At 48.4% G+C, this 25,010-nt stretch overlaps 4 protein-coding genes across 5 annotated transcripts in view; 2 read left to right on the forward strand and 2 right to left on the reverse strand.

Annotated features, from left to right (window-relative positions):
• PFN1 (profilin 1) overlaps positions 1 to 417 on the forward strand; it is a 1,262-nt gene extending 845 nt beyond the window's left edge. Inside the window, exon 3 of the mRNA XM_015569214.1 lies at positions 86 to 417. Coding sequence (XP_015424700.1) covers positions 86 to 183 — 98 coding nt within the window. The 3' untranslated portion in view covers positions 184 to 417. The remainder of the gene's footprint in view (positions 1 to 85) is intronic.
• Positions 418 to 827: 410 nt separating this feature from the next.
• RNF167 (ring finger protein 167) lies at positions 828 to 6,524 on the reverse strand. 2 transcript variants are annotated; one of them, XM_006771896.2, is made up of 10 exons: positions 6,316 to 6,524; positions 5,681 to 6,180; positions 5,517 to 5,597; positions 3,712 to 3,837; positions 3,519 to 3,606; positions 3,074 to 3,164; positions 2,546 to 2,651; positions 2,307 to 2,400; positions 1,397 to 1,477; positions 828 to 1,321 (listed from the first exon to the last, which is right to left on the reverse strand). In XM_006771896.2, the coding sequence occupies exons 2-10, from the start codon at positions 5,762 to 5,764 to the stop codon at positions 1,014 to 1,016; spliced, it is 1,059 nt and encodes a 352-aa protein (XP_006771959.1). In that variant the 5' UTR covers positions 5,765 to 6,180; positions 6,316 to 6,524; the 3' UTR covers positions 828 to 1,013. The 2 variants fall into 2 exon arrangements, with proteins under 2 accessions (XP_006771959.1, XP_015424721.1); XM_015569235.1 differs by having other exon boundaries at positions 6,304 to 6,524.
• Positions 6,525 to 6,625: 101 nt separating this feature from the next.
• Positions 6,626 to 9,711, forward strand: SLC25A11 (solute carrier family 25 (mitochondrial carrier; oxoglutarate carrier), member 11). Its single transcript, XM_006771895.2, has 8 exons — positions 6,626 to 6,862; positions 7,423 to 7,575; positions 7,660 to 7,866; positions 8,042 to 8,132; positions 8,211 to 8,301; positions 8,388 to 8,487; positions 8,568 to 8,619; positions 8,754 to 9,711. The coding sequence occupies exons 1-8, from the start codon at positions 6,768 to 6,770 to the stop codon at positions 8,907 to 8,909; spliced, it is 945 nt and encodes a 314-aa protein (XP_006771958.1). The 5' UTR covers positions 6,626 to 6,767; the 3' UTR covers positions 8,910 to 9,711.
• Positions 9,712 to 11,358: 1,647 nt separating this feature from the next.
• GP1BA (glycoprotein Ib platelet alpha subunit) overlaps positions 11,359 to 25,010 on the reverse strand; it is a 14,804-nt gene continuing 1,152 nt past the window's right edge. Inside the window, exons 2-3 of the mRNA XM_006771898.2 lie at positions 13,796 to 13,890; positions 11,359 to 13,557 (exon numbers count right to left, since the gene is read on the reverse strand). Of these exons, the coding sequence (XP_006771961.1) occupies positions 11,698 to 13,551 (1,854 nt within the window). The 5' untranslated portion in view covers positions 13,552 to 13,557; positions 13,796 to 13,890 and the 3' untranslated portion in view covers positions 11,359 to 11,697. The remainder of the gene's footprint in view (positions 13,558 to 13,795; positions 13,891 to 25,010) is intronic.

Consider the following 25,010-nt stretch of genomic DNA (forward strand, 5'->3'; position numbering starts at 1 on the left):
CCCCAGGGCTGGACAGCTGCTCAACAGCTGGCAGGGGGGTAGCATTGTGACACCTGGGTCCTAGCCTCCTCTCTCTTTCCTACAGCGCTAGTCCTGCTGATGGGCAAAGAAGGTACCCACGGTGGTACGCTCAACAAGAAATGTTATGAAATGGCCAGCCACCTGCGGCGTTCCCAGTACTGACCTCGTCTTTACCCTCCCTCTACCACTCCACACTGCTTTGGCACTCTCCTTCCCATACACACACATATACCATTTTTATTTTTTGGGCCATTACCCTATACCCCTTATTGCTGCCAAAACCACATGGGCTTGGGGCCAGGGCTGGGCGGAAGACACCTCCCCTTACCCATACCCCTCCCGTGTGTGGTTGGAAAAAAATTTTTGTTTTTTTCTGAATAAAAAAGATTCTAACAAGGTGCTGTGTGGTTTTAGCCTGAGTGGAGGGCAGTCGTTAGGACTTGCCTACTTTATCCCTGTTTGGGGTTGGGAGCAGGAAGGGTTGAAGCACTGCAAAGTCTAGGACTGAGCACCTGCCTCAGGCCTATCTGGCCTCCTGTTTCTAGCCCTAGGTGCAGGTGCTAGTTGAATTAGTGAATAATGGAATAGAGCCATCCAGACCATAGAATGGGCCCCAGCCTGCAGGCAAGGCAGGGACAGTTGAGTCATCCTGTGGGTGGGGCTCCCCCTCTCTGAGTCACAAAATGCTGGGGCTATCCCCATGATTAGGTTAGTCTCTTCCAGAACTCCCTTTCCCCTTTATACCAAAAAAGGGGGCAATTTTCCAAGTGGGTAAGAGGTTCATTTGTGTGAGAATGATCTTCCCCTTAGTCAACAAAAACAATTTTATTAACCCAGTAATTGAAGACCCAGTCCCTTTGTACCAACCCCCTCAAAAGGATGGGATTGGGTAAGGGAGAAACCCAGGGTAGAAATATCCCCTATTCTTCAACATAGAAGGCTAGAGAAAGGCTGTGCAAAATAGGTAATCAGGGTGGGGGTGAGAAGGATTATTAGACTAGGATGGCAGCTGAGGAAGGTGAAGGAGGAGAGGGTACGGGGTCTATTGAAGACTCAGGGAAAACAAGTGGGGCTGGGGCTAGGGAGCCAAAAGAGGTGGGAGTTGTAGGGCTAGAGCCCAGAAGTGGGGTCCGCTCAGAGGCAGGATGGTCCCTTGGTTCCCCTTCCTCATCACCATCTTGTCCCTGAGTTTCTTCCTCCTGCTCCTCATCCCCAGGACCTCGATGAACAGGCTGCTTGCAAATGGGGCAGGTCTTCCGGGTCTGAGTGAGCCAGGGGTCCACACAGCGGCTGTGATAGGCTGCCGAGAGGAATGAAGTGAAACAACACACCTGCTGGTAGAGTGGGACATGGGCACTGAAACTGAGGGCCTCACCATGTGCACAGGGGAGTACCCTCAGCTTGTCACCATCCACATACTCATCCAGGCAGATGGCACAGACATCGTACTGGTCTCCTGGGGGGGGGGGGTGGAAAAAAGGAGTCCTTTTATTCAGGTACTTTGGACCAGGGTCCATAAGCACTCACTCTGGGAAGCCTATAGGTAGCTAACCCTAGCAAGTTATTTTCTTTGGTTCTACAAAGCCAGTGGAATAGCTAAGACTGGGACTTGCAAGGGTAAAGCCAAGGTAGAACACGAGGAACGGAGGTTTAGAAGGGACAAAGAAAAGCAGAGGTAAGAAGGGAAGTGGGTTTTATCTGGGGAGGGGTGCGGGTGGAGATAACCGCAGTGGAAGGGGTGGAGATGAGGGTAGGGCTTCTACTATTGCCTTATTTGGGCATGGAGACTCCTGGGCCCAAAGACCTAGCCCCTCCTCACCTGTTCTCAGAGTAAATCCTGCCCACTCCTTCCATTTATGTTCTCTCTTATAATCAAGGTTGGTCCTCATCTTTTCCCCCCAACTAGTCCATTAGTCATCTTCTCATCTGCTCTGTTCGTATCCTGTCTTCATTATATGTGTGGGTAAAAAGAGGAAAGGTGCCTGGCTGGTGTGGCTCAGGTGAGTTGTCAACCCATGAACCAAGAGGTCACTGGTTGGATTTCTGTTCAGGACACATGCCCAGGTTGTGGGTTTGATCCCCAGTAGGGGGGTGCAGGAGGCAGCCAATCTATGTTTCTCAAATCGATGTTTCTATCTCCATCCATCTCCCTCTCTAAAAGAGGAAAGGTGGCATCTCAGGCTGACATCTCCCTGCCATCTTTCTTTGTCCCTTATCTCCTGGGCTCAAACTCCTTCAGAACCATACACTATGGGGAAGGCCTTCTGCCCCCCTATCCCCCTCACCCTTCTGATAGTCATGTGTCGGAATCTGTTTAAGTTGTTCTTTCGTCAGTCGGTTTCGCTGGAGCCGTTTCCGGTGCTGGATACAACGAACTATCTGGAGAAAGGGAGTGGATGGATCAGATCAGCCTTAGGGAACAAAACTGGACAATCCAGTACAAAGCATCCCCATTACTAAACCCCAGAGCCTGTCTGGTTTTAAAGGCCTCAGCTCTTCCAATCTTGCTCCCTGAGCTACTCACCATCACTGCTCCCATGGCCAAAACCAGCAGTCCCACAATCCCTGTGAAAGGGATGAGGTAATAACCCAATGGGAAAGTACTGTCCGGGACCAGAAGCACCCGAGCCCTGGGAAAAGGAAGATCAGTATCAGAGGGGCAGGAAAAGCAAAGTGACAAAGGAAGAGAAAAAGTAACTGACTCTGGATAAGGCCCATGGATGGAAAAGGGGTGGAAAGTCAAGAGACAGAAGGGCCTGAGGCTTGGGCTCCAGATTGGCATGGAAGTGCTAAAGAAAGAGTGGGGCCAAAACCGGTTTGGCTCTGGATTGAGCGTCGGCCTGCGGACTGAAGGGTCCCAGGTTCGATTCTGGTCAAGGGCATGTACCTGGGTTGCGGGCATATCCCCAGTGGGAGTTGTGCAGGAGGCAGCTGATTGATGTTTCTCTCTCATCGATGTTTTTAACTCACTCTCTCTCTCCCTTCCTCTCTGTAAAAAATCAATAAAATATATTAAAAAAAAAAAAGAGTGGGAAAGAGGGACACATCCTACCCCTTCTCGTAGACAAAGAGGGCACGCAGGTACTCGGAGCTCCTCTCCCCAATAAACACAGACGGGATCCAGATCTGTTGCTGGATTTCCTCTGCAGGGATCAGGGCATTCATTACACTGAGGACTCAACCCTCTACTCAAATGCTTTGGTAATCCTAGCATTTGGTTCTTTTGTGCCATCCCACCCAAAGATTGACTTCTTTCCCCTAATTCTCTAGCCCAGCGGCCGGCCCGCACAAAATACGTGTGGGCGCGCACATACAGTGTGATTGGAACTTCGTGGTCCATGCGCAGAAGTCGGTATTTTGTGGAAGAGCCACACTCAAGGGGCCAAAGAGCCCCGTGCAGCTTGCGAGCCGCAGTTTGCCGACCACTGCGCTAGCCCATCCACCATCTCTTAAGTCTGAACTCTACTGAAAACCCAGCCCTTCAGGTCCAACCTTACCACTATTCCACACCATGTTCAGAAGTTCATTGGAATTCACATTGTGTACCACGGCTGCACCATACCCAGCCTTCTGAGCATTCAGGACCTATAGAGACAAGACAGGATAAGGAGCCATTATGGGTCTTATCTCCCTTCATTCCTGGTGCATTTTTTTACCCTGATTCCCAGCTCCCACTCCATATTCAGCAACCTTGAGGTCAAAGTTGCAGTCGAATCTTCGAAGCAGTGCAATAAAGACTGACCCGTTGACCGGGGCTGGGGGAGGTGGGGCAATGGGGCTGCAGGCATTGGCTGGGTGAGCCTCCACAAGAAAGCCCTGGAGAAGAGAAGTAAACAGTTGGATTTCACCTCCCTAGGTTCTGCTCTCCATAGGGCCCACCAAGCACACTGGCCCCCACATACATGCTCTCTATCTACTTCCTTCTCATTCCTGGGGTCTGAGCATTCCACCTAAGTCAGAAATCTACCTCTTCTCAGCTTCTTGAATATGAAAATATATCAAACAACATCCTTTTACCAGACCATCCCTTTATCCCTCTCCATGGCCCAGATGAGCTAACCTAGACCCCATACTCCAATTCTCTAATTCAAATTCTGCATTCTAGTTTCCCACTGGTTGTACATCAACTCTCCACTTATCCATGTCACTTTCTCTCAAGTTCACATTCCCCTCTCCAGTACATACTCATACAGAACATAATCCTCTCTGTTAAAAAGAAGCGGCAACACACACAAAATATAAATAGAAAAGAGGCAACAGGGCCCTGACCTGTGTGGCTCAATTGGAGTGTCATCCCATACACAAAAAAGGTCACAGGTTCCATTCCCAGTCAGGACACATACTAGGTTTCAGGCTCAATCCCTGGTGTGTATGGGAAGGCAGTGATTGATGTTTCTCTCCCATCCTCTCTCTCTAACATCAATTTAAAAAATGGAGTCACTTGTGCTAAGCCCCATGTCACCAAACTAAGACTTAATACCGAACTTAATTACAGTTTCAGCCACTCCCAGGAATGGAATCATAAGCCATTCTGGAATTACCTGGTCAGCACTAGTGAAGTAATCTGCCTGATAGACCCCCTGCCATTACCGAAAGGTGACCTTGCCAAAAACAACCAGCTCTTTGCTAATGTAATTCCCTTGTCCTGCTCCCTTCTGCCTTAAAAGTCTTTCAATATGTACAATTGTTTGGAGTTACTTTCTATTTGCTACATGGGTTATTGCCCAATTCATAAATCATTGGATAAAGCCAGGAAGGTCTTTAAAATTTACTCGGTAGAATTCTGTGTTTTTTAGAATGTGTTTTTATTGATTTTAGAGAGGAAGGGAGAGGGAGAGACAGAAATATCAATGAGAGAAACATCATTGATTGGCTGCCTCCTGCACAGCCTTGACGGGGGATGGAGCCCACAACCGGCATGTGCTCTGACCTGGAATGGAACCTGTGATCTCTCTGCATTGGTCAAGGCTTAACCACTGAGCCACACCTGCCAGGCTAGAATTTTGTTTTTTAACACCTCTTTAACTTTCCAATTACCCATCTTACAAACAATTACATTGATATCTAGGGCCCAATTTTTGCTGTGTGGGCATCTTTGTGATTAAGTACTACAAAATTTCTTTATCTAATTTAATCCTCACAATAGCCCTGTGAGATAACACCTATTATTATCACATGGTAAAGTAAAACTAAGGCTCAGAGAGATCAACTTGTCCATGATCATATAAAGCAATAACTGACCCCAGAGATTCTACTGTAAACGCCACTTCTCCCTGCCTTTTATCTTGATCCACTTTCAGTCTCCCTCACAGGGTTCAGATTTCTTAGACTAGGCTTGGTCTTCTCCCTCTAGATTCTGGATTCCACCCTAGATGTGCTAATGCACTTTCTCACTCAACTCTTCCTATCTCTAGTTTCATCCAAGGGTATGTATGGCTCCTCAATCCCTATCCTGGATGGGAGGTTTAAGGAAACAAAAGAAGAAAGAAAATTACCTGAAGTCCCTCCTGGCTCAAGGCAGAACCAAAGAGAGCTGGGAGGTCTGCAAAGTCCATGCTGGTATTGTGGTCCGAGGTCTGCGGACAAAAGATTGCATGTTCCCCTTCAGCCTGCAATCTCTCCCTCAAGCGCCCTTCCCCCAACTACCCCTTTGACTCACCGCTCGAATGAGACCCCGGATGGGGGCCGCTCCCCACAGCACAGTGGCCACAACTACAGGAAGCGAGAAGGCCGCAGAGTGCATGGCAGCTGGAAGGGAGAGGCTGAGTCCCCGGCGTCCTGGTAGCAGGAGCAGAAGCGGAGTTCTGCGCCCTCTCCGCCCCTCCAGGATCCCAGGGGTCCAACCACCCCCAGGTTCCACTTCCCAGCTACATGGAGATACGGGGAAGGAACCCCGGCTCGGGAAATGAGATATCCAAACCGTTTAGTGGACCTAGGAGGGAGACACTAAATGTAGCCTTCCCTAGAATGGGGATAAAACAGGGAAAGGAGAGGGAGGTAAACACCGGTGACAGAAAAACTTCTGGGAGGGTGGGGGCGCTCAAAGAGGTGGGACTTCCGGGCAGGTGGGCCGTCTTCCTAGGTCCTGGAAAAGGGTTTCCGGTAAAGAAAGTCAGGCCGCTTCCAGCATTGGACGCTCAAGATGAAGGATTTCCGGTCCTAAAATGCCGGTTAAAAGAAAGGTTAGAGGTGGAGGGAGTGCCTGTGGAGATGAAGGAAGCACTGAAGTTCCAGAAGACGACCTAGTCGTTCCCCTTTTACAGCCCGAATCCTGAAGCTGACCAGTTTACAAACCTCTCCTCCCTGTGCCCGCTGTCGCTGCCGCTGTCGCGGTACCTTCAGGTCTCGCGAGAGACCTCATCACAGTTCCCTCCCACCTGCTGAAACTTGCTGAATCTATCGCGAGATACCGCCTAACTCTGGCTAGCCTAGTTTACCCCATCTCGCGAGATCTTCAACACCCTCTCTATTTTCCCGCGATTCCAACTTGGTAAAAATTGCGCCTATGCTCTGACTTCCGAAATCAGCCACACCCCTTCGCAGTACATCTTTGAGCTCCTCCTTAAGCTCCGCCTTACTCCCGGCCACCTTTGCGCTGCGCGCCTGCGCCATCATCCCCGTGGTTCTGGACCCCGAGCCGCCGGCCTGTGCGCGCGCGCCCTCGCCCCTGTTGCGCGTGGTGTCACCTTGGGCGCGAGCGGGGCCGCGCGTGCACGGGACCGGGTGTCCAGGGCCATCGAGTAGCGATGGCGGCGACGGCGAGTCCCGGGGCCGGCGGGATGGACGGGAAACCCCGTACGTCCCCTAAGTCGGTCAAGTTCCTGTTTGGGGGCCTGGCTGGGTAAGCGCAGGCCCTAGGGATGGTAAAGAGGAGGAAGGGACGGGTGCAAGTAACCGGGCCCAGTTCATCTTGGGGTCTTGCAGTGTACTGAGCCGGCCCGGGGTCAGCGCCGTCCTCAGTGTTCTTCGAGGTCCTTGATGGGATACCAGGATATTTCTACCCATTGCAGGGCCCTTACTAGGCTGCATGCGGGGTCATTGCACGGCTCCCGCTGGGCGGCCACCTGAATTTCTCAACCTATTGCTTGGCTCTGCCGGGTTTATGGAGTTCCAGGTCATTGCATGGCTCCTGCCGGTCCTGAATGGGTCGGACTGCATGCAGTCCCAAGTCACTGCGTGACCCCCTTGGAGCTGCATGGAGCACTTTTCATTGCATGCTGGATCATTGGGCTGTTTAGACCCATTGCTCCTGATACACGCATAGACTTATACTCATGTCCAATGACCTCCTGAACATTTAGTCAATCGTATGGCAGGCCCTGCCCCTTGTGACTTGTTGCCAGGCACCAGTAGGCACTGGTAGATCTGGGACACTTTGACTCTACCCCTGTCTTCCCCCAGGATGGGAGCTACCGTTTTTGTACAACCCCTGGACCTGGTGAAGAACCGGATGCAGCTGAGCGGGGAAGGAGCCAAAACGCGAGAGTACAAAACCAGCTTCCATGCCCTTACCAGTATCCTTAAGGCAGAAGGGCTGCGGGGCATTTACACCGGGTATTGAGACCACAGGATGGGGGTTAGGGTGCGGGTTGGCAGTTCCAGACCTTGGCCTAATAGACTGACCCCTTCACTCCCCAGGCTGTCAGCTGGCCTACTGCGCCAGGCCACTTACACCACTACTCGCCTTGGCATCTATACTGTGCTGTTTGAACGCCTGACTGGGGCTGATGGTACACCTCCCGGCTTTCTGCTGAAGGCCCTGATTGGCATGACTGCAGGTGCAACTGGTGCCTTTGTGGGAACACCAGCTGAGGTGGCTCTGATTCGCATGACCGCCGATGGCCGGTGAGTTCCAGGTCTGAGCCCGCCTCCAGCTCCATTCCTTGGAATCTAGAATTAAGGACTAGCTTCCTATCTTCGATCTAAAGCAGAGCATTCACCTGTTCTGGACACCCTTTTTTTGTTCCTGTGGGACAGGATGGTCTGTCCTGAGCTTGGCCTCTCCCTGCCTTCCCACCAGGCTTCCACCTGACCAACGCCGTGGCTACAAAAATGTGTTTAATGCCCTGGTTCGAATTGCTCGGGAAGAGGGGGTCCCCACACTATGGAGGGTGAGTGAAGGGGCTGGAGACCTGAGGGGTGGGGTCAGGTCCCAGGCATTTCTGAATCCTCTTCCACTCCCCACCCAGGGCTGCATCCCTACCATGGCCCGGGCGGTCGTCGTCAATGCTGCCCAGCTCGCCTCTTACTCCCAATCCAAGCAGTTCTTACTGGACTCAGGTGAGACCTAGAGCTGGGCCCTTAGTTCCCAGCCTGGCCTGAGCTGGGCTCTAGCTGACTGCCACTCCCTGCTCCACCTTCCCCAGGTTACTTCTCTGACAACATCTTGTGCCACTTCTGTGCCAGCATGATCAGTGGCCTGGTCACTACTGCTGCCTCCATGCCCGTGGACATTGTCAAGACCCGGTGAGTCTGCAGAACTGGGCCTGGGGAAGGAAGGGAGGGCCCCCGTTAGGTCTCTCATGCCCCTACCTCCTCTCCTTCAGGATCCAGAACATGCGAATGATTGACGGGAAGCCGGAATACAAAAACGGCCTGGTGAGGAAACAGGGCTGGGGGCTTGGGCTGGAGGATTGGATGTCCTGGGAAAACAGTGAGGGTAGCTGGGTATGAGGGCCAGGGCCCCAGAGGCCAGGTCCTAGCCCCAGTGTCCTGCCCACCTGCCTGTCTAGGATGTGCTGGCGAAGGTCGTTCGCTACGAGGGCTTCTTCAGCCTGTGGAAGGGATTTACACCGTACTATGCCCGCTTGGGCCCCCACACCGTCCTCACCTTCATCTTCTTGGAGCAGATGAACAAGGCCTACAAGCGTCTTTTCCTCAGTGGCTGAGGCAGGCGAGGGGCCTGGAGCCAGTGTGCTGGGCTCCCACTCGCCTGCTGCTCCTACCGTCAGTGTGCCCCTGGGGGGCCTGGACTGCTGCCCTGGGCCCCTCTATTTATTTTCCCTCCACAGTGTGGTTCCTTCCTCTGCGGGAAAGGAGTTTGGTCTGCCCTCCCCCTGCTCCAGCTCACCCTGCTTGTCCTGATCTTCATGACCTCTCTGTCCCTGGCTGTGCCTTGGGGGAAGCTGAGAAACTCCCTGAGAATTTCCAGCCTCCTCTCGGGTGTTAGTTTCACGTCACATAGGACAGCAGAAGATTCCCCCTTCTCAGTAGGGAAACCAAGGCAGAGCTGAGGGACTAGAGAGAGCGGGAGCTGTCAGGATGGTCAGAGGGTCTGCAGTGAGAGGACATAATCAATAAATTGGATTTCCTCCACTTCCCTGAGGATTGTAATTGGATTGATAACACTACCCCCAAATTTGAAGAGTTGTGAGGGCTGGAGGAGGGGGGAGACTGGACAAAGAAGTGATGCCCCGGGAGAACATCAACTGGAATTTTTAAGAAAAACGATTAAAGGAAAAGCACCTGCTGGTTTTATGAAAGTGCGATGTAAATCGGTCTCACTGGCAGCTGACTGGGTGAGGAAACCCAAACCCAAGCCCCGTGTCTTGCTTCCCAGCCACTTGGCCAAGAATGCGACAGATGCACAAGTCAGCACAAGTCGGCTCATGTAATCCCCGGGAAAGCCTCGGGCCTGGTGACTGCTTCTGTGGCCTAAAGAGGGAGGGAATAGAGAGTATGGGAAGAGAAGGCTGGCTTGTGTGTTGGGGGGAGGGCGGGGGGGGGTGGTTGTGAGCACAGGAGCCAGACTCCCAAAGCCTGGAGTTTGAGGAACCCGAGACTTGATCTGGGCACTAGGTTGGGGAGAGTAACTGCCTTGTCTGTGTGACTCCCAGACCCTGGCCTCTAGGAGCCCCCAAACCTCTCGGGCATAAAAGGGTACGAGAAGGTCAGCTGGAAGGAGGGTTGGGCGGTATGAGGTCTGAAGGCTCGTGAGCTAGGCCAGGGGACAGGCAGGCAGCAGGTGGGAGCTGCCCTCTTGGCAGAGCCTCTTGATAGAAGTGGAGCTCAGCAGCCTGGCATCGTGCTGGGTCCTCCCACCTTTGCCTGTCTTTACCTGCTCCATGTACACGCTGGCCTGCGCCTTGTGGCCACTTTGAGACACTTGGGGTCTGGGTCTCATACTTCAGGAATTCCAAGTCCAGAGGGGATGATGGCACAGGAGCAGTTCGGGTTGCTGGGAGTGTAGCAATAGTGCGGGTGCTGGGTAACTTGGAGCACCGGCTTTGCTTGGGGGAGGAGAGACCTGTGCACAGTAGCAGACTAGCTGGGGAAGCGGGGCGGGGCAGTTGTGGCTGACATGACCGCAAAGGCAGGGGAGCAGGTGCAATAGCCGGGACACAGGTGAAGTGTTTGTGAGATGGAGCTGAAGTGTTGAATGGATCGGTGCACAGAAGTCCTTGATTGTCACGCTCAGGAGTTTGTCCTCTACCCAGGGAAGAGCTCAGAGCAGGAGAAATTCAGTTGGGTTTTCGAGTTAGGAAGATTCTTCCAGCACCATCTGGGAGAGGAGGTCTCCTCATTCTCTGGGCCCCAAGCCTAGGTTTGTGCTAGAGGCAAGGTAGGACAGGGCCCCATCAGATGTGAGGAGAACGGGAGAATGTGGCACAAGGTGAGAGAAGTGGGTTCCATTAGCGTGCGTCCTAGCTTGAGAGTAGGAAACGGACTACTCGGTAAAACCCACACCTTTCCTCTGTCCCACTCACCTGAACAGCGCAGGAAAGCTGCATTCTGAGACTGCAGGTGAGAGCAAGCACCCACCTTCACTCCCAGTGCCGCGAGCCACAGACAGGTGTTACTAACCTTCAGGGAAACATGGTTCTTGATCTGGAACTGGTGCTTGGGGTGGCCTGGAGGGTGGTCACCCCTGGAGGAGACAACTAGGCCCCCCAAGCAGAAGCGCAATCTACAGCTAGATCTTTTTGGGTGAGTAGTGCAACTAGAGCGGTGGTAGCTGGAGCCTTGGGAAAGCCAAGGACAGGTGTCCCAGCCACTCTTCTCTCCAAAAGAACTTAATTTTTCTTTTTGAAATTATTTTTTATTGTACAAATAATGTGATGATAGAAAATGCCAAGCAGAGAAAAGGAAAACCATATTTATACCACCCCAAGACAATCAGGGTTCACATCTTGATAAATCTCTAAATTTTCAATACAGATAAGTGAGGGCCACTATTCTATTTTTTAAAAATATTTTTTCTTTTTTTTTTTTAGGGAGAGGAATAGAGAGGTAGAAACATCAATCACTGATTGGCTGCCTCCTCCATGCCCCTCACTGGGAATTGAGCCGACAACCCAGGCATGTGCTCTGACCAGGAATTGAACCATGACCTCTTGGTTTATAGGACGATGCTCAACCACTGAGCCACACCAGCCAGGTTCTATTCTGTTTTTTATTTGCTTTTATCTAAAACTTCCCCAAAGTAGTAATAACCTAGTGGTCTGAGACCCCCACCTACATCCAGTGTTTTTTTCTATGAACCATCCACTCCATCTCACTTCCTCTCCTGGCTTACTGGTTTTGAGGTTATGTTCCTGTGGTATGAAGGGAAAGCTTCTGATAAGAAAGTAATTAAGACCTCCCCCTGACCCTGTGATTTTCACTAGCCCCCACTCCCCAGTAGATCCCAATAAGAAAGCCCATCAGAGCCTCTCAAAGTCCCCAAATCACCCAATCTCAGAGGCTGTGGCCAGAGTACCTAATGCCCACTGTACCCAGCAGGTCCTCACCACGACCCAGACTCAGGGCTGAGGGCCGCCGTTCTGCCACCAGAGGCCCCACACGGCCATTAGGCCGGATCCACAGGAAGAGGCTGGAGCGGAAAGTTGGGAGTGATCCTTGGAGGAAAAGCAGCCAGGCCCGGGGCACAGCCACTTGCCTTCCCCTCTGCAGCTCCAGATGTGTGGTGTGCTTGGCTGTGGTCAGGGCAACAGGCTGGCTAAAGTCTAGGGCCTGCGCTTTCATGTTCCGGACCCAGATCAGCAGCAGGATGAGGACCACAGAAGCAAACAGGAGCCAGAGGAGACCCAAGATGTAGAAGCCCAGGGGGAGGAGACAGCAAAAGTCGGGGTTGAGAAAAGGGTCGTTTCTGGAGCTATCCACATTCCCTTGAGCCAGTCCTCGGACCTTTTCGGGGTCGAAAAAGTCCGAGATGATTGTTGTGGATTTTAAGGGAGAGGGGGAGGTGGGTTCTGTGGTCAGTTCTGAAGTGGCCTGGAGTGTGCTGGGTTCTGAAGTTATGGGTTCTGAGGTGGTTGGAGTTGTGGTTTCTGGGGTGCTCGGGGTTGTGATGGGTTTTGGGGTCGTCAGGGTTGTGGCCTCTGGGGTGGTTGGTACTGTGGTGGGCTCTGGGGAAGTTGGGGCTGTGGTGGGCTCTGGGGTGGTCGGGGCTGTGGTGGGCTCTGGGGTGGTCGAGGTTTTGGTGGTTTCAGTCGTGGGTTTTGGAGTGGGGGGGAATGTAATGGATTCTAACGTGGTTGGAAATGTGGTCTGTTTCTTAGAGGACTCACGAGTTGGAGGCAAGTAGGGCATTTGGCTGCCTGGAGAAGCAGTAGATTCTGAGTCAAGTAGGCCCCAGTGAGTTGTATGGGCTTTGGTGTTGGTGATCACATCCCTCGTGGTAGGCACCTTCTCACTCGTAGCGCCCTCGTCATATACATCATAGTCTAGGCCATCCACACTTTTGAGAGGGCCACAGTCCTTCCCTACGTAGTCAGAGACGGTTGTTCCCGTATTGACACATCGCACGCTCTCCACATTGGGGGTCATGGCCTTGTTTTCCTCACCCTCCTTCCATAAGTAGACACTGTCAGCATTGTCTCGCAGCCAGCGACTGAAATAACGGATGCTGCAGTCACAGAACCAGGGGTTATCGTGGAGAAAAACGAAAGGCAGAAGGCGCTCTCCAAAGAAGCCCTCTGGTATTGTTCGCAGCCAGTTTCCTTGGAGGTAGAGGGTGTCAAGCTCCTCCAACCCCTCCAGGAGCTCAAGGGGCAGCTCCATCAGCTGGTTTTGAGCCAGATTGAGCTTCTTCAGCTGGGGCGTGGATGCCAGGAGCCGGGGTGGCAGATTCTTCAGCCTGTTGCCCCGCAGGGAGAGCTCATGGAGGTGGCTGAGGCCATCCAGGGCCCCAGGAGACAATGAGGTCAGCTGGTTGAAGGAGACATCCAGGGTAGTGAGTGCTGGCAGTGTCTGTCCTAGCGAGGGCAGGCTTTTCAACTGGTTTTTGGGTATCTCCAGGGTCTCTAGCAGCGGTAGTTTCACATCGGCCTGCAGTTCGCTCAGTTGGCTGTCACCCAGATGCAGCTGAGTGAGCTTAGTCAGCGGCGCCAGGGACACCATGGAGAAGGTGCGCAGGGGGTTCTCGCCCAGGCGGAGGCTGGTGGTGTCTGCCGGCAAATCTGAAGGCATCGCCTTCAGACCCTGATTGTCACAGTTCACTTCCACCTGGCTGGCCACTCTGGAGACCTCACAGGTGGGAAAGGGATGTGAAAGGCTCGGTAGCAGGAGCAGCAAGAGGAGGAGAGGCATGAGGACCTGTGGGCAAGGGGAGTTTGAGCGGGTGCCTCACTGGCCCCAACATTATTCCCCCAGGCCCTAGCCCTCGCTGAAGCCTCCGGGATCCTTTCCAGAAACTTGGCTCCCACACCTCCCAACCTCCACTCCCCTCTCCTGCCCTTGTCCCCCAAAGCCTTAACTGCTAGCTGCAGGTCCTTGGCTCTCATCCCTCCCTCAGACCCTCTCCCCTCCCCTCCCAGCCCTAACCCCAGCTTACGGGCAGGCAGAAGGGCAGGCAGAAAAACCTCCAAAGGCACAGAGCTTCTTCCAGGGTCTGACTCGGTCCTTCTTTCTTCCAGCTCTAGGGAGGGCCTGGTCAGGGGCAGGAAGGGAATGGGGATGGGAGGAAGTGCCAACCTGATAGGGACTCCTGTGACCCAGTGAACAGTCTCCCTTCCGGACACAGGCCCTTATCGCCCCCTTCCACAACCTTCCCCCAGGCCCTCCTTTTGGCTCTAATTTCTCCCACTTTCCTTCTCCAGCAGGGAGATTGGGAGTGGACTTCTTTAACCACCACCCTCATCCAGCTTTTAGAAACCTCTCCAGCTGCCACTCTCACTTCCCCTCCACAGCTACATCGTTAGAGTCGCCTAATTTTAACCCTCACCTCCCTCTGCCTTCTCGCCTGACTCTACGCTGGTTTCACCCCTCCATTGTTTAGTGTTCTTTTCAAAATTGCCGATGCCCCCAACCCCTCTACAGCCACTGGGCACTTCTCCATCATTCTCCAAAGTCTGCATGCTCACGGTCACACCCACCTCGGGACTCCTAACACTAATCTTCCTGGTTTTCCTTTTACCTTTCTGGCTAGCCCTTCCCCATCCCCTTTGTGGATTCTCCTTCCTCTGCCCTTCATGGAAATTAACCAGTCCCAGACTTTGGTTCTTTGGGCCCCTTCTTTTTTTTATGCTACACAAACCCCTGAGATTATCCTTGTCCATTCCCTTGCATTCAACTACCACTTGTACTCCAGGGACTTTTAAAATTTTATCTCTAGCCCAGACCTCTCTCTTTTTAAAAAAAATATATGTTGTTGATTTTTCACAGAGAGGAACGGAGAGGGATAGAGAGTTAGAAACATCGATGAGAGAGAAACATCGATCAGCTGCCTCCTGCACACTCCCTACTGGGGATGTGCCCGAAACCAAGGTACATGCCCTTGACCGGAATCGAACCTGGGACCCTTCAGTCTGCAAGCCGACGCTCTATCCACTGAGCCAAACCGGTTAGGGCCAGACCTCTCTCTTGAGACCCAAACACATATATCCCACTGCCTTTTGGATTTCTTGAGTGTCCCAAAGACACTAGAACAATATGTTCAAAACAGAGCTCATCTCTCTCCAAGTAGCTTATCTGCCCGTATTGTCCAGCCTGGTGAATGGTACCATTATGCATTTATTTTCTCTACTAGCGATTTTCAACCGTTTTCATTTCATGGCACACATAAACTAATTACTAAAATTCTGCAGCACATCAAAAAATACATTTTTGCCAATCTGACAAAAGAATAGGTATAACTTTGATTGATTTACCAATAATAATAATAATAATGGTAATTACCTACACTTTTTGCTCCAAAGTGACTTTTTAAAAAGTCAGGTGCCATTAAAAAAAAAAAAAGCCAGATACCTGTATTTGTATATAAGGATTTTTGGTACCAAAACTTAACCAATAGTTGCAACCTTATGCAACATGATCAACAAGATGCAACTTTATTATATGACATATATGTATGGTTCAAGATGGCATTCACACTGGACTGCTATTGTGTTGGCTATTGATATTTATTTATTAATTTTTCAAAGTAACATTTTTATTTTTTATTTTATTTTTAAAAAATATATTTTATTGATTCTTTACAGAGAGGAAGGGGGAGGGATAGAGAATTAGAAACATTGATGAGAGAGAAACATCGATTCAGCTGCCTCCTGCACGCCCCCTACTGGGGATGTGCCGGCAACCAAGGAACATACCCTTGACCAGAATCGAACCTGAGACCCTTCAGTGTGCAGGCTGACGCTCTAGCCACTGAGCCAAACCAGTTAGGGCTTTATTTATTTTTAATATATTTTCATTGATTTTAGAGATAGGAAGGGAATTGGAGAGAGATAGAAACATCAATGACAGAGAAACATGGGTTGACACTCAACTACTGAGCCACACCTGCCAGGCTGATGTCATTTTTCTGTTTTGTTTTGTTTTTTTGTTAATCCTCACCCAAGGATATTTTTCCATTGATTTTAGAGAGAGTGTTAGGGAGGGTAAGGGACAGAGAGAGAGAAACATCAATGTGTCTCTTTCACATCTATTGGTTGCCTCCTGCATGTGCCCCAACGGGGCTGGGGATCGAGCCTGCAACCGAGGTACATGCTTCACTGGAATTGAACATGAGATCCTCCAGTCCGTGGGCTGACGCTCTATCTACTGAGCCAAACCAGGTAGGGCTGTTGTCATTTTTAAAAATTTGACAGTCTAAGGGAAAAGAGGTCAGTGCCCCTGACTAAATAGCCAGGTATAGCATGTTTTAAAAATTATTGCAGCACACTAGTGTGCCACAGCATACAGGTTGAAAATCACTGGTCTGGCCCAGCCAGTGTGGCTCAGTGGTTGAGTGTTGACCCATGAAACAAGAGGTCCCTGGTTCAATTCACAGTCAGGACACATGCCTGGGTTTCGGGCTTAATCCTCAGTAGGAAGTGTGCAGGAGGCAGCTGATAGATGTTTCTCTATCATTGATGTTTCTATCTACCCCTCTCCCTTCTTCTCTCTAAAATCAATAAAAACAGATTTTTAAAAATTGCTGGTCTGGCCCTGGCTTGTTAGAGTGTCATCCTGAAATGGCAAGGTTGTGGATTTGCATTCCAGTTAGGGCACATCCAAAAAATAACCAAAGAATGCATCATAAATGGAACAACAAACTGATGTTCCTCTCTCTCTCTAAAAACAATAAATTAAAAAAAAATTGCTGGTCTAAGATAGATACAAAAAAAAGAACAAAAGATGTGTGGCTGGTGTGGCTCCGTTGGTTGGATGTCATCTCCTGCACTGAATGGTTGCCAGTTCAATTCCTGGTCAGGGCACATGCCCGAGTTGTGAGCTCAAGCCCCAATGGAGGACATGCAGGAGGCAGCTGATGAATGCTTCACTCTCACATCAATGTGTCTCTCCCTCTCTCTCTAAAAAATATTGATTAAAAAAGAGGTGTGGGCCAAAACCGGTTTGGCTCAGTGATAGAGTGTCGGCCTGCGGACTGAAGGGTCCCAGGTTCGATTCCGGTCAAGGGCATGTACCTGGGTTGTGGGCACATCCTCTGCGGGGGATGTGCAGGAGTCGGCTCATTGATGGTTCTCTCTCATCGATGTTTCTGACTCTCTATCTCTCTCCCTTCCTCTCTGTAAAAAATCAATAAAATATAAAAAAGAGGTGTGGGTTTTTTTTTGCCCTAACTGGTTTGGCTCAGTGGATAGAGCATCAGCCTGCAGACCAAAGGGTCCCAGGTTCGATTTTGGTCAAGGGCACATGCCTCAGTTGCAGGTTCCTCCCCCAGCCCGGGCCCTGGTTGGGGTGCATGCAGGAGTCAACCAATCAATGTGTTTCTCTCACATCAGTATATCTCTCTGTCTTTCCCTCTCTCTTCCACCCTGTCCAAAAATCAATGGAAAAATATCCTTGGGTGAGGATTAAAAAAAAAAAAAAAGACAAAATAAAACGAAAGCCCAAAGGAGGAAAGAGAACAACAGAAAGAAAGAAAATGCTGGTCTAGTCATTCAATCAATATAAACAAAATCCCTGATAGTTATCCTTGACGCCTCCCCTCCCTCATCCCCACATCTAACTTGTCACCAAATTCCATTGATTTTACCTCCTAATCACTTTCAAATCCACTTTTTTCCTTTCCCTGCTGCCACCATTTCTAGTCCAGGGTGCCATCTTCTCTCTGCTGCTTCACCGAAACAGCCTCCCACCTGGTGTCCTAGCTTTCTGACTTCCCTTTCTCCCATTCTCCACTGGAGCTTTCAGAACTTCAGATTTGCTCAAATACTTCACTGCTTACTCATCAATGGCTCTTTCCAGGAGGAAGTCTAAGACCCCTCACATGACCTATAGAGTCCTATGCAATCTGAAGCTTGCCTACCTCTCCAGCCCCATCTCTTAACACTAGACCATTTTCTTACTTGTACCTGGACTCTCTCATCTCTTACCTCCTCCTGTGTAACTCTTATTTATATGGGAAGTTCCAGTCCAGAATTCCTTCATCTAGAAAGCTCTTAGGACTTGCCAACATCAGGTTAGGTGCCTATTTCAGAGATCCAGCCACCATATCCTAATGATTTAAATGTCCAACCTACTATACCCCAGAAAGGGCATGAGTCTGCCCTTGTCTATTTGCCATTGGTGACTGGACAAGGGGTGGACACGAGCCAGATGCAGTTAGTCCGTAGTCTTGCCATTTATATATTTGCAAAAAGTATTGGAAAATGTGGAGAAAAGGAGACAGCAAGCAGCAGGAAGTGAGGCATAAAGTTGTATAGAGAGAGATGACGATGTGGAATCAGGCCCTGAGGCTGTTGGTTTTTGCTGCCTTAGTAACAGGGTTTATAGTGGTAAGCAGCAGAAGATGACCTGGTTAATTTAGGCTGAAAGGAATTTATTAAAAATACACTGGCTACTTTACAGATTTGTCAGTAAGGGCTAGAGCACCAAACTTGGAACTGTGTAGCCAGGACAGTGCCCAGAATTAGGCTGCAGAACCAGTCTGGTGAGCAAAGCTCTGCTCCTGCTGCAAGACCAGGTCATTGAAGCTTGGACTGCTCCAGCTGCCGAGCCAGGGACTCGGTGTTTACTCAACCTCCCGCTGCAGAGAGAGAGAATTCTGTGCCACTGCTACTCTTTGTGATACTAACTCCTGAATCAACATCTGGTGTGACCTGATTGATCGTGTGCCTGTGACTCCGTGGGTCAGTGAAAGCAAGTATCTGATATTTCCAGCTTTTGTAATAGGAACCAAGTTCTGCTTCTCCAAGGATTCATAAGTTGAAGGATTTTTGCAGTCATAGGTAAGAGATTCATGTGCTTTGGCACCTGCTGAAATGATCCTATTTTTTATTTTCTTCCATGTCAATGTCCTTAATTTTTTCCAATTTTGCATCTTTGAATGCTTGGGATGAACCCTATGTGGCCATTATGAATTATTTTTTTTTTTAGTATAATTCTAGGTTGGTTTGCTCACATTTTCTTTAAAACTTTTACATCTACATTAGAAAATAAGAGTGGTCCAAGTTGATGTCAGCACCATGATTAAGAAGACTCCATTGTTGCTCCACTTAAACTTGCAACAGGTCATACAACTATAACTCAGTAAAGGATCCTTGCTTAACACAAACACACCTGGAAGACTCAGGACATCAGAGGTGGGCGTATTGAAATAAGTGGGGGAAGTGGCACGGGGGAAGGACGGGACAGTGGGCACCGATACAGTTCAGTGTCCACTGCAGCTTCTGCAAGAGTCAGGGTGCGGCCCTTCTCCTCACGTGGCCTGGAGCATAAGAGGAGGAGAAGTAGTTTCTCACTTGAAAAAGGACATCTCCCTTCTCCTTCCCGCATCAGGGTAGAGCCAGGTAGAGGTGGCTGGGAAGCTTAAAACAACAGAAGAGTGCTGACAGCCATTACTGGGAGGGGGATGGAGCTGCAAGACGGCTAATTTACCTCCCCTGCCCACACTCCCTGGCAGAGCCTGGTAAAGAAAACTGAGATGACTTAAGCACCACAGCAAGAAGAAAGTAACCTATCCATCAACCTGCTGAATTGTTGAGAGCAAACAGCATCTAAACAAGAAAAAAGTTGCGCAGGCAGAGAAGCAAACCATTAAAAACCATAAACAACTAAGGTAACAGAAAGAAAAAAAGTCCCCAGAAACCAAACTCAAAGTCAAAGATCGCAGTTATGAAGAAGCTCAGTGATATACACAGAAAGACCGTTCAGCCCTAGCTGGTCTGGCTCAGTGGATAGAGCGTCAGCCTGTGGACTGAAGGGTCCCGGGTTCGATTCCAGTCAAGGGCACATGCCCAGGTTGCAGGCTCAAACCCCAGTGTGGGGCGTGCAGGAGGCAGCCAATCAATGATTCTCTCTCATCTTTGATGTTCTATCTCTCTGAAACCAAAAAAACAAATAAACAACAACAACAAAAACCACATAATAAAATGCCCAATAAAATTACAATTTTTTTAAAAAAAGACAGTTCAGTGATTTTTACCAAAGAGATTGAAACTATAAGAGAGAACAGAAAAGCAATTCTGGAGCTGACGAACTCAATAAAGGAGAAGAGGAATACACTAGAGAACATTGAAAATAGAGCAGATCAGATCGAAGAGTGAACATGAAGATAAAAATTTATAAGTAAAAACAACAACCTCTAAGTGACTCAGGAGGGAGAAGAAAGAGAACTAAAAGGTTGTTGGTTTGTTTTTTTTTTAATGAAAGAACTCTATGAGAACTATCTAACTAAATTAGAAAGAGCAACGTAAGGATCATAGGTAGACCAAAAGGAGAAGAGTGGGAGATGGGAACACAGAACTTAGTGAAAGAAATAATTGATGAGAACTTCCCAAGCTTTTGGAAAGAACTGGACTTTAGAATAGACTCTAAAGTGGCTCTCAACCTTCCTAAGGCCGCGACCCTTTAATACAGTTCCTCATGTTGTGGTGACCCCCAACCATAAAATTATTTTCGTTGCTACTTCATAACTGTAATTTTGCTACTGTTATGAATCGTAATGTAAATATCTGATATGCTATATATGTTTTCTGATGGTTGCGACCCACAGGTTGAGAACTGCTGGGAGGAAGCTAATAGACCAATGCTAAAAGAACTTCTCCAGGTCACATTTTATTCAAACTGTCAAAAATTAATCTTCTGCCCTGTGAGGATAGAAGAAGATGGCATCTGCAGGCCAGAAAGAGACCCTCTCCAGGACCCCATTGCATGCACCCTGACCTGGGACTTCCCGTCTCCAGAAGCTCTTCTACCACAAACAAAAAGACAAAAGTATACAAAGCTTTGAGTAAAAAGAACAATAGACAAACAGGAAACTGCAAAACTACTTCAGAATAGGATATTAAATACTTAATTATAACATAAAGGTTAAAGGGGACATTAAAAATAACTACAATTACTGAAATTTGCTAACAAATGTACAACATAAAGAGAGATAATTTGTAACAACAAAATCATAAAAGGGGAGGAGAAAAAGGATCGAACCGATACAGGTGAATGAAGATAAAAGGCAAGTAGAAGAAAAAGGACTATTTTATGCATGAGAAGTTTTACACAAACATAATGGTAACCACAAAACAAAAATCCAGAACTAAAACATAAAGCAACAACAAAAGTGAACAGAAAAAAAATAATAGTAAACCAACCAAAACAAAATAGTGAACAGAATCACAAGGGAAAAGAAACAATGGAGATACAGAGTAATCAGAAAATGAGAGGTAAAATGGCTGTAGTAAGTCCCCATATATCAATAATCACCCCAGGTGTAAATGGACTAAACTCACCAATCAAAACCACAGAGCAGTGGAAGGAATTAATAAACAAGACTCAACTCTATGTTGCCCGCAGGGGATTCATCTAAGCTCCAAAGACGAACAGAGGCTCAAAATGAAAAGGTGGAAGATGATACTTGAAGCAAATGGCATCTAGAGAAAAGTGGGCATAGCAGTACTTAGATCAGACAAAATAGATTTCAAGATAAAAATGGTAGTAAGAGACAAAAATGGGCACTTTATAGTGACAAAGTAGATAATACCAAGAAGATATAACACATATACTAGTATATGCACCAAAATACATAAAGCAATTACTAACAGTCCTACAGGGGAAAACGGACAAAAATACAACTATAGTAGAGGACTGAATACACCATTGTCAGCAATGGACAGATCCTCCAGACAGAAAGTCAATAGGGAAATTAGACAAAATGGACTTGATCAATATTTATAGAACTTTTCATCCCCAAATGACAGAACACACATTCTCCTCAAGAGCACATGGGACATTCTCAAGGATAGAAAATACGCCGCATTCCCAAAATGTTGGTATGTCACACTGTCATTCTTAATTGTCTCTCTATATATTTTAACATTTTCTTTTACTTCTTCTTTGACACAATAGTTTTTCAGTAGCATGTGGTTTATTTATTGATTTTAGAGAGAGGGGTGGGGAGAGAGAAACATCGACTTGTTGTTCCACTTATTTATGCATCCATTGGTTGCTTCTTGCATGTGCCCTAACCAGATATCACACCTGCAACCTTGGTGTATCAGGACAAAGATCTAACCAACTAAGCCATCCAGCCAGGGCCAGTAGCATGTTGTTTAATCTCCACGTATTTGTGGTTTTTCAGCTTCTTAAAGTTAATTTCCAGTTTCTTTGAAAAGAAAAATAAACTTGACAAATCTTTGGTTAGATTCGCTAAGGACAAAAGAGAAAAGACTCAAGGGTCCCAGGTTCGATTCTGGTCAAGGGTATGTACCTTGGTTGCGGGCACATCCCCAGTGGGGGGCTTGCAGGAGGCAGCCAATCAATGATTCTCTCTCATTATTGATGTTTCAATCTCTCTCTCACTCTTCCTTCCTCTTTGAAATCAAAAAAAATTTTTTTTTAAAGTATAGAGCCTCATAAGGTAAAAATAAACAACGAAAATGAGAGTGACCCAGAGATTTCTTTTGAGGGCTTTGTCTTTTCCTGTTGGTTTTGTTCTGCTTTGTTATTGGAGTTACACTGGCCTTGTAAAGTAAGTTGGAAATTTTTATATTTTCTGGAAAAATTAGAGCTCATAGGGGTTTTCTTGGTGGAATTCACCTATAAAACCATCTGGACCTCATGCCTTTGGAGGGATAGATAGCTCCTTGGATACCTTTCTAATTCCTACCATAATTATTGCTCTGTTGAGAGTTCTTCATGTTGAGTCAAACTTGGTCATTGATATTTCTACTAAAATATACCTTTAACGTGCCTGCTCAAATTTACTATTGCAAGTTTGAACATTTATATTTTTACCATTTGTTAAAATCTCCTTATCTATAGTAATAACCCCTAATATTGTTTATTTGTATTCTCTCTCTTTCTCTCTCTTCCTTCCCCTGCCCTTTCCTTTCTTTCTTCATCAGACTTACCAAAGATTGGTCTATTTTATTGGACCAGTCGAAGAACTAAATTTATTAGTTTTACTAGTCAATTGCTGTGCTCATTCTATTTGATGATGAATGTCTAGTTCAGTGATGGCGAACCTATGACACGCGTGTCCAAGGTGACACGCGAACTCATTTTTTTGGTTGATTTTTCTTTGTTAAATGGCATTTAAATATATAAAATAAACATCAAAAATATAAATCTTTGTTTTACTATGGTTGCAAATATCAAAAAATTTCTATATGTGACACGGCACCAGAGTTAAGTTAGGGTTTTTCAAAATGCTGACACGCTGAGCTCAAAAGGTTCGCCATCACTGGCTAGTTTCATCATTAATAATTCCTCATACTTTGAGCTTATTTTCATGTTCTCTTTTTACCTTCTTTAGTTGAAATCTTAGTTCACTAAAAAGATTGGAAATACAATCATTTTTGCTTTTTAGGTAAATCCACTTAAATTATACTTTTCATTGGAGTGCTGCTTTGTTTCATCTCACATGCTTTCTCATAAATAGTGTTGTTGAGCCCATTTCAACTGAACTTTAATTTCAACTACTATATTTTTAGTTCTAAAATTTCCATTTGGTTCTTCTTTAGACCTATTTCTCTGCTAGAGCTTTTTATTTTTTCTTTGTTTCAAGCAAGTCATAATTTCTTGTTAAAGCATTTTTATCGTGGCTGCTTGAAAATATTTTTTTTTTCAGATAATTTTAATACCTCTCTCCTTTTGGTTTTGGCAGCTGCTGATTGTTGTTTTTTTTTTTTTCATTCAATTTGAGATCTTCCCAGTTTTGTTTTGTTTTTAAAAAATATATAGCCCTAGCTGGTTTGGCTCAGGGAATAGAGCCTCGGCCTACGGACTGAAGGGTCCCGGGTTGATTCCAGTCAAGGGCACATGCCCAGGTTTTGGGCTTGATCCCCAGTAGGGGGCGTGCAGGAGGCAGCCAATCAATAATTCTCTCATCATGGATGTTTCTAGCTCTCCCGCTCTCTTCCTCGCTGAAATCAATAAAAATATATATACATGAAAAAAAAAAACTAGCTATTTTTTTTAACTCACCAGGAATTGAACCGGGACCCTTCAGTCCACAGGCCAACGCTCTATCGACTGAACCAAACCAGCCAGGGCCTTCCCAGTTCTTGGTATGATGAATGATTTTCAATGGAAACGGGCATTTTTTAATGCTAAAATTGTGTTTATTTTAAACCAAAAGGGTCTGATACTCATTCCCGTTACAACATTTTCAGAGAAAAAGGGAAAACAAAGGAGGCAGGAGAGGGGATGGGTTGCCAGCATGCGCCTTCTAAGCAGGTCCCTGCAGTGGCCCGCAGGAGGCCTGGGCCCAGGGCACCCTAGGACCCGCCAACACTTCCTCGTCTCATCTGTCATCCAACTATCACTTCTGGTGAGTGCGTGTTTCGTACTAAAATTCAGGAAAGCCTCATAAAACCAGCAAGTCCCTGTGAGCGCAAGCTCGGCTTTCAGCTGTGCGGGAGGCAGAGTTGACGCTTGAACACATCCACCCAGACCTGGGGGTGGCCGCAAGGCAACAGGTACAGCACGTGGCCCTGGCCGTCCGCAGGCACTGGAGCCCCCTCCACCCCTTTCCCCGCCCCAGCCCTCAGGCACGTGGCTGCAGGGGAGGGGCTTCGATCGGAGGCGAGAGGCTGCGGAGTGAGCGGTGCGCGGCCTCCCGGGCAGCAGAGCTGGCAGCCCCCCAGCCGGGCGCCCCCTCCTCCCGTCCCCAGTGCACAGGGGCTCGTCACCGGGCTGGGCAGATGCCACGAGGCATCCCGGGCTCCTTCCGCATCGCCTCCCTCCCCCGGGCCAGCCTCCTCCTCTGGGCAGCTTGCTCAGCAGGTGCCGGTTGGGCTGGTTCCTCCCAAGCACTGCTGCAGCCTCGCTCTGCCCGGGGTCTCCTGCTGGTCCCCGCTGCTTTCGCAGCCGCGCATGCGCAGGAAAGACCCCCGGTCCTGACACGTGGAAGGATTTCCCCGACTGTCATTCTTACTCCAGCGCACGCCAAACATGGACATTTCTGTCTTATTTTATGAGACTCTGGGTCTTATTTAACCCTCCTGTTTTAGCCGGTTTTCTCTGACAGGGCTCTGGGGGGGTAGAGGGGGGCGGGTGCTGTCTTTTCACTGCCAGATGGAGGTAGCCCTTCAAGGCCCAGCTCAGCCCCTGTTGACAGCGGATAGAGGTGAGGGCCTCCTCACTGCAGCGCGGGGGGGGGGGGG

The sequence above is a fragment of the Myotis davidii genome, unplaced genomic scaffold (genome assembly GCF_000327345.1).
Source record: "Myotis davidii unplaced genomic scaffold, ASM32734v1 scaffold925, whole genome shotgun sequence".
Taxonomy (NCBI): Eukaryota; Metazoa; Chordata; class Mammalia; order Chiroptera; family Vespertilionidae; genus Myotis; species Myotis davidii.

Excerpts from the sequence above, each read along its gene's own strand:
- RNF167 (XM_006771896.2), bottom strand. The coding sequence starts at position 5,764 with ATGCACTCTGCGGCCTTCTCGCTTCCTGTAGTTGTGGCCACTGTGCTG. Across the intron at positions 3,165-3,518 it reads GAACATGGTGTGGAATAGTG|AGGAAATCCAGCAACAGATC; the intron begins GTAAGGTTGGAC and ends TGATCCCTGCAG. Across the intron at positions 1,322-1,396 it reads GGTACTCCCCTGTGCACATG|CCTATCACAGCCGCTGTGTG; the intron begins GTGAGGCCCTCA and ends TCCTCTCGGCAG.
- SLC25A11 (XM_006771895.2), top strand. The coding sequence starts at position 6,768 with ATGGCGGCGACGGCGAGTCCCGGGGCCGGCGGGATGGACGGGAAACCC. Across the intron at positions 6,863-7,422 it reads CTGTTTGGGGGCCTGGCTGG|GATGGGAGCTACCGTTTTTG; the intron begins GTAAGCGCAGGC and ends GTCTTCCCCCAG. Across the intron at positions 8,620-8,753 it reads CGGAATACAAAAACGGCCTG|GATGTGCTGGCGAAGGTCGT; the intron begins GTGAGGAAACAG and ends CTGCCTGTCTAG.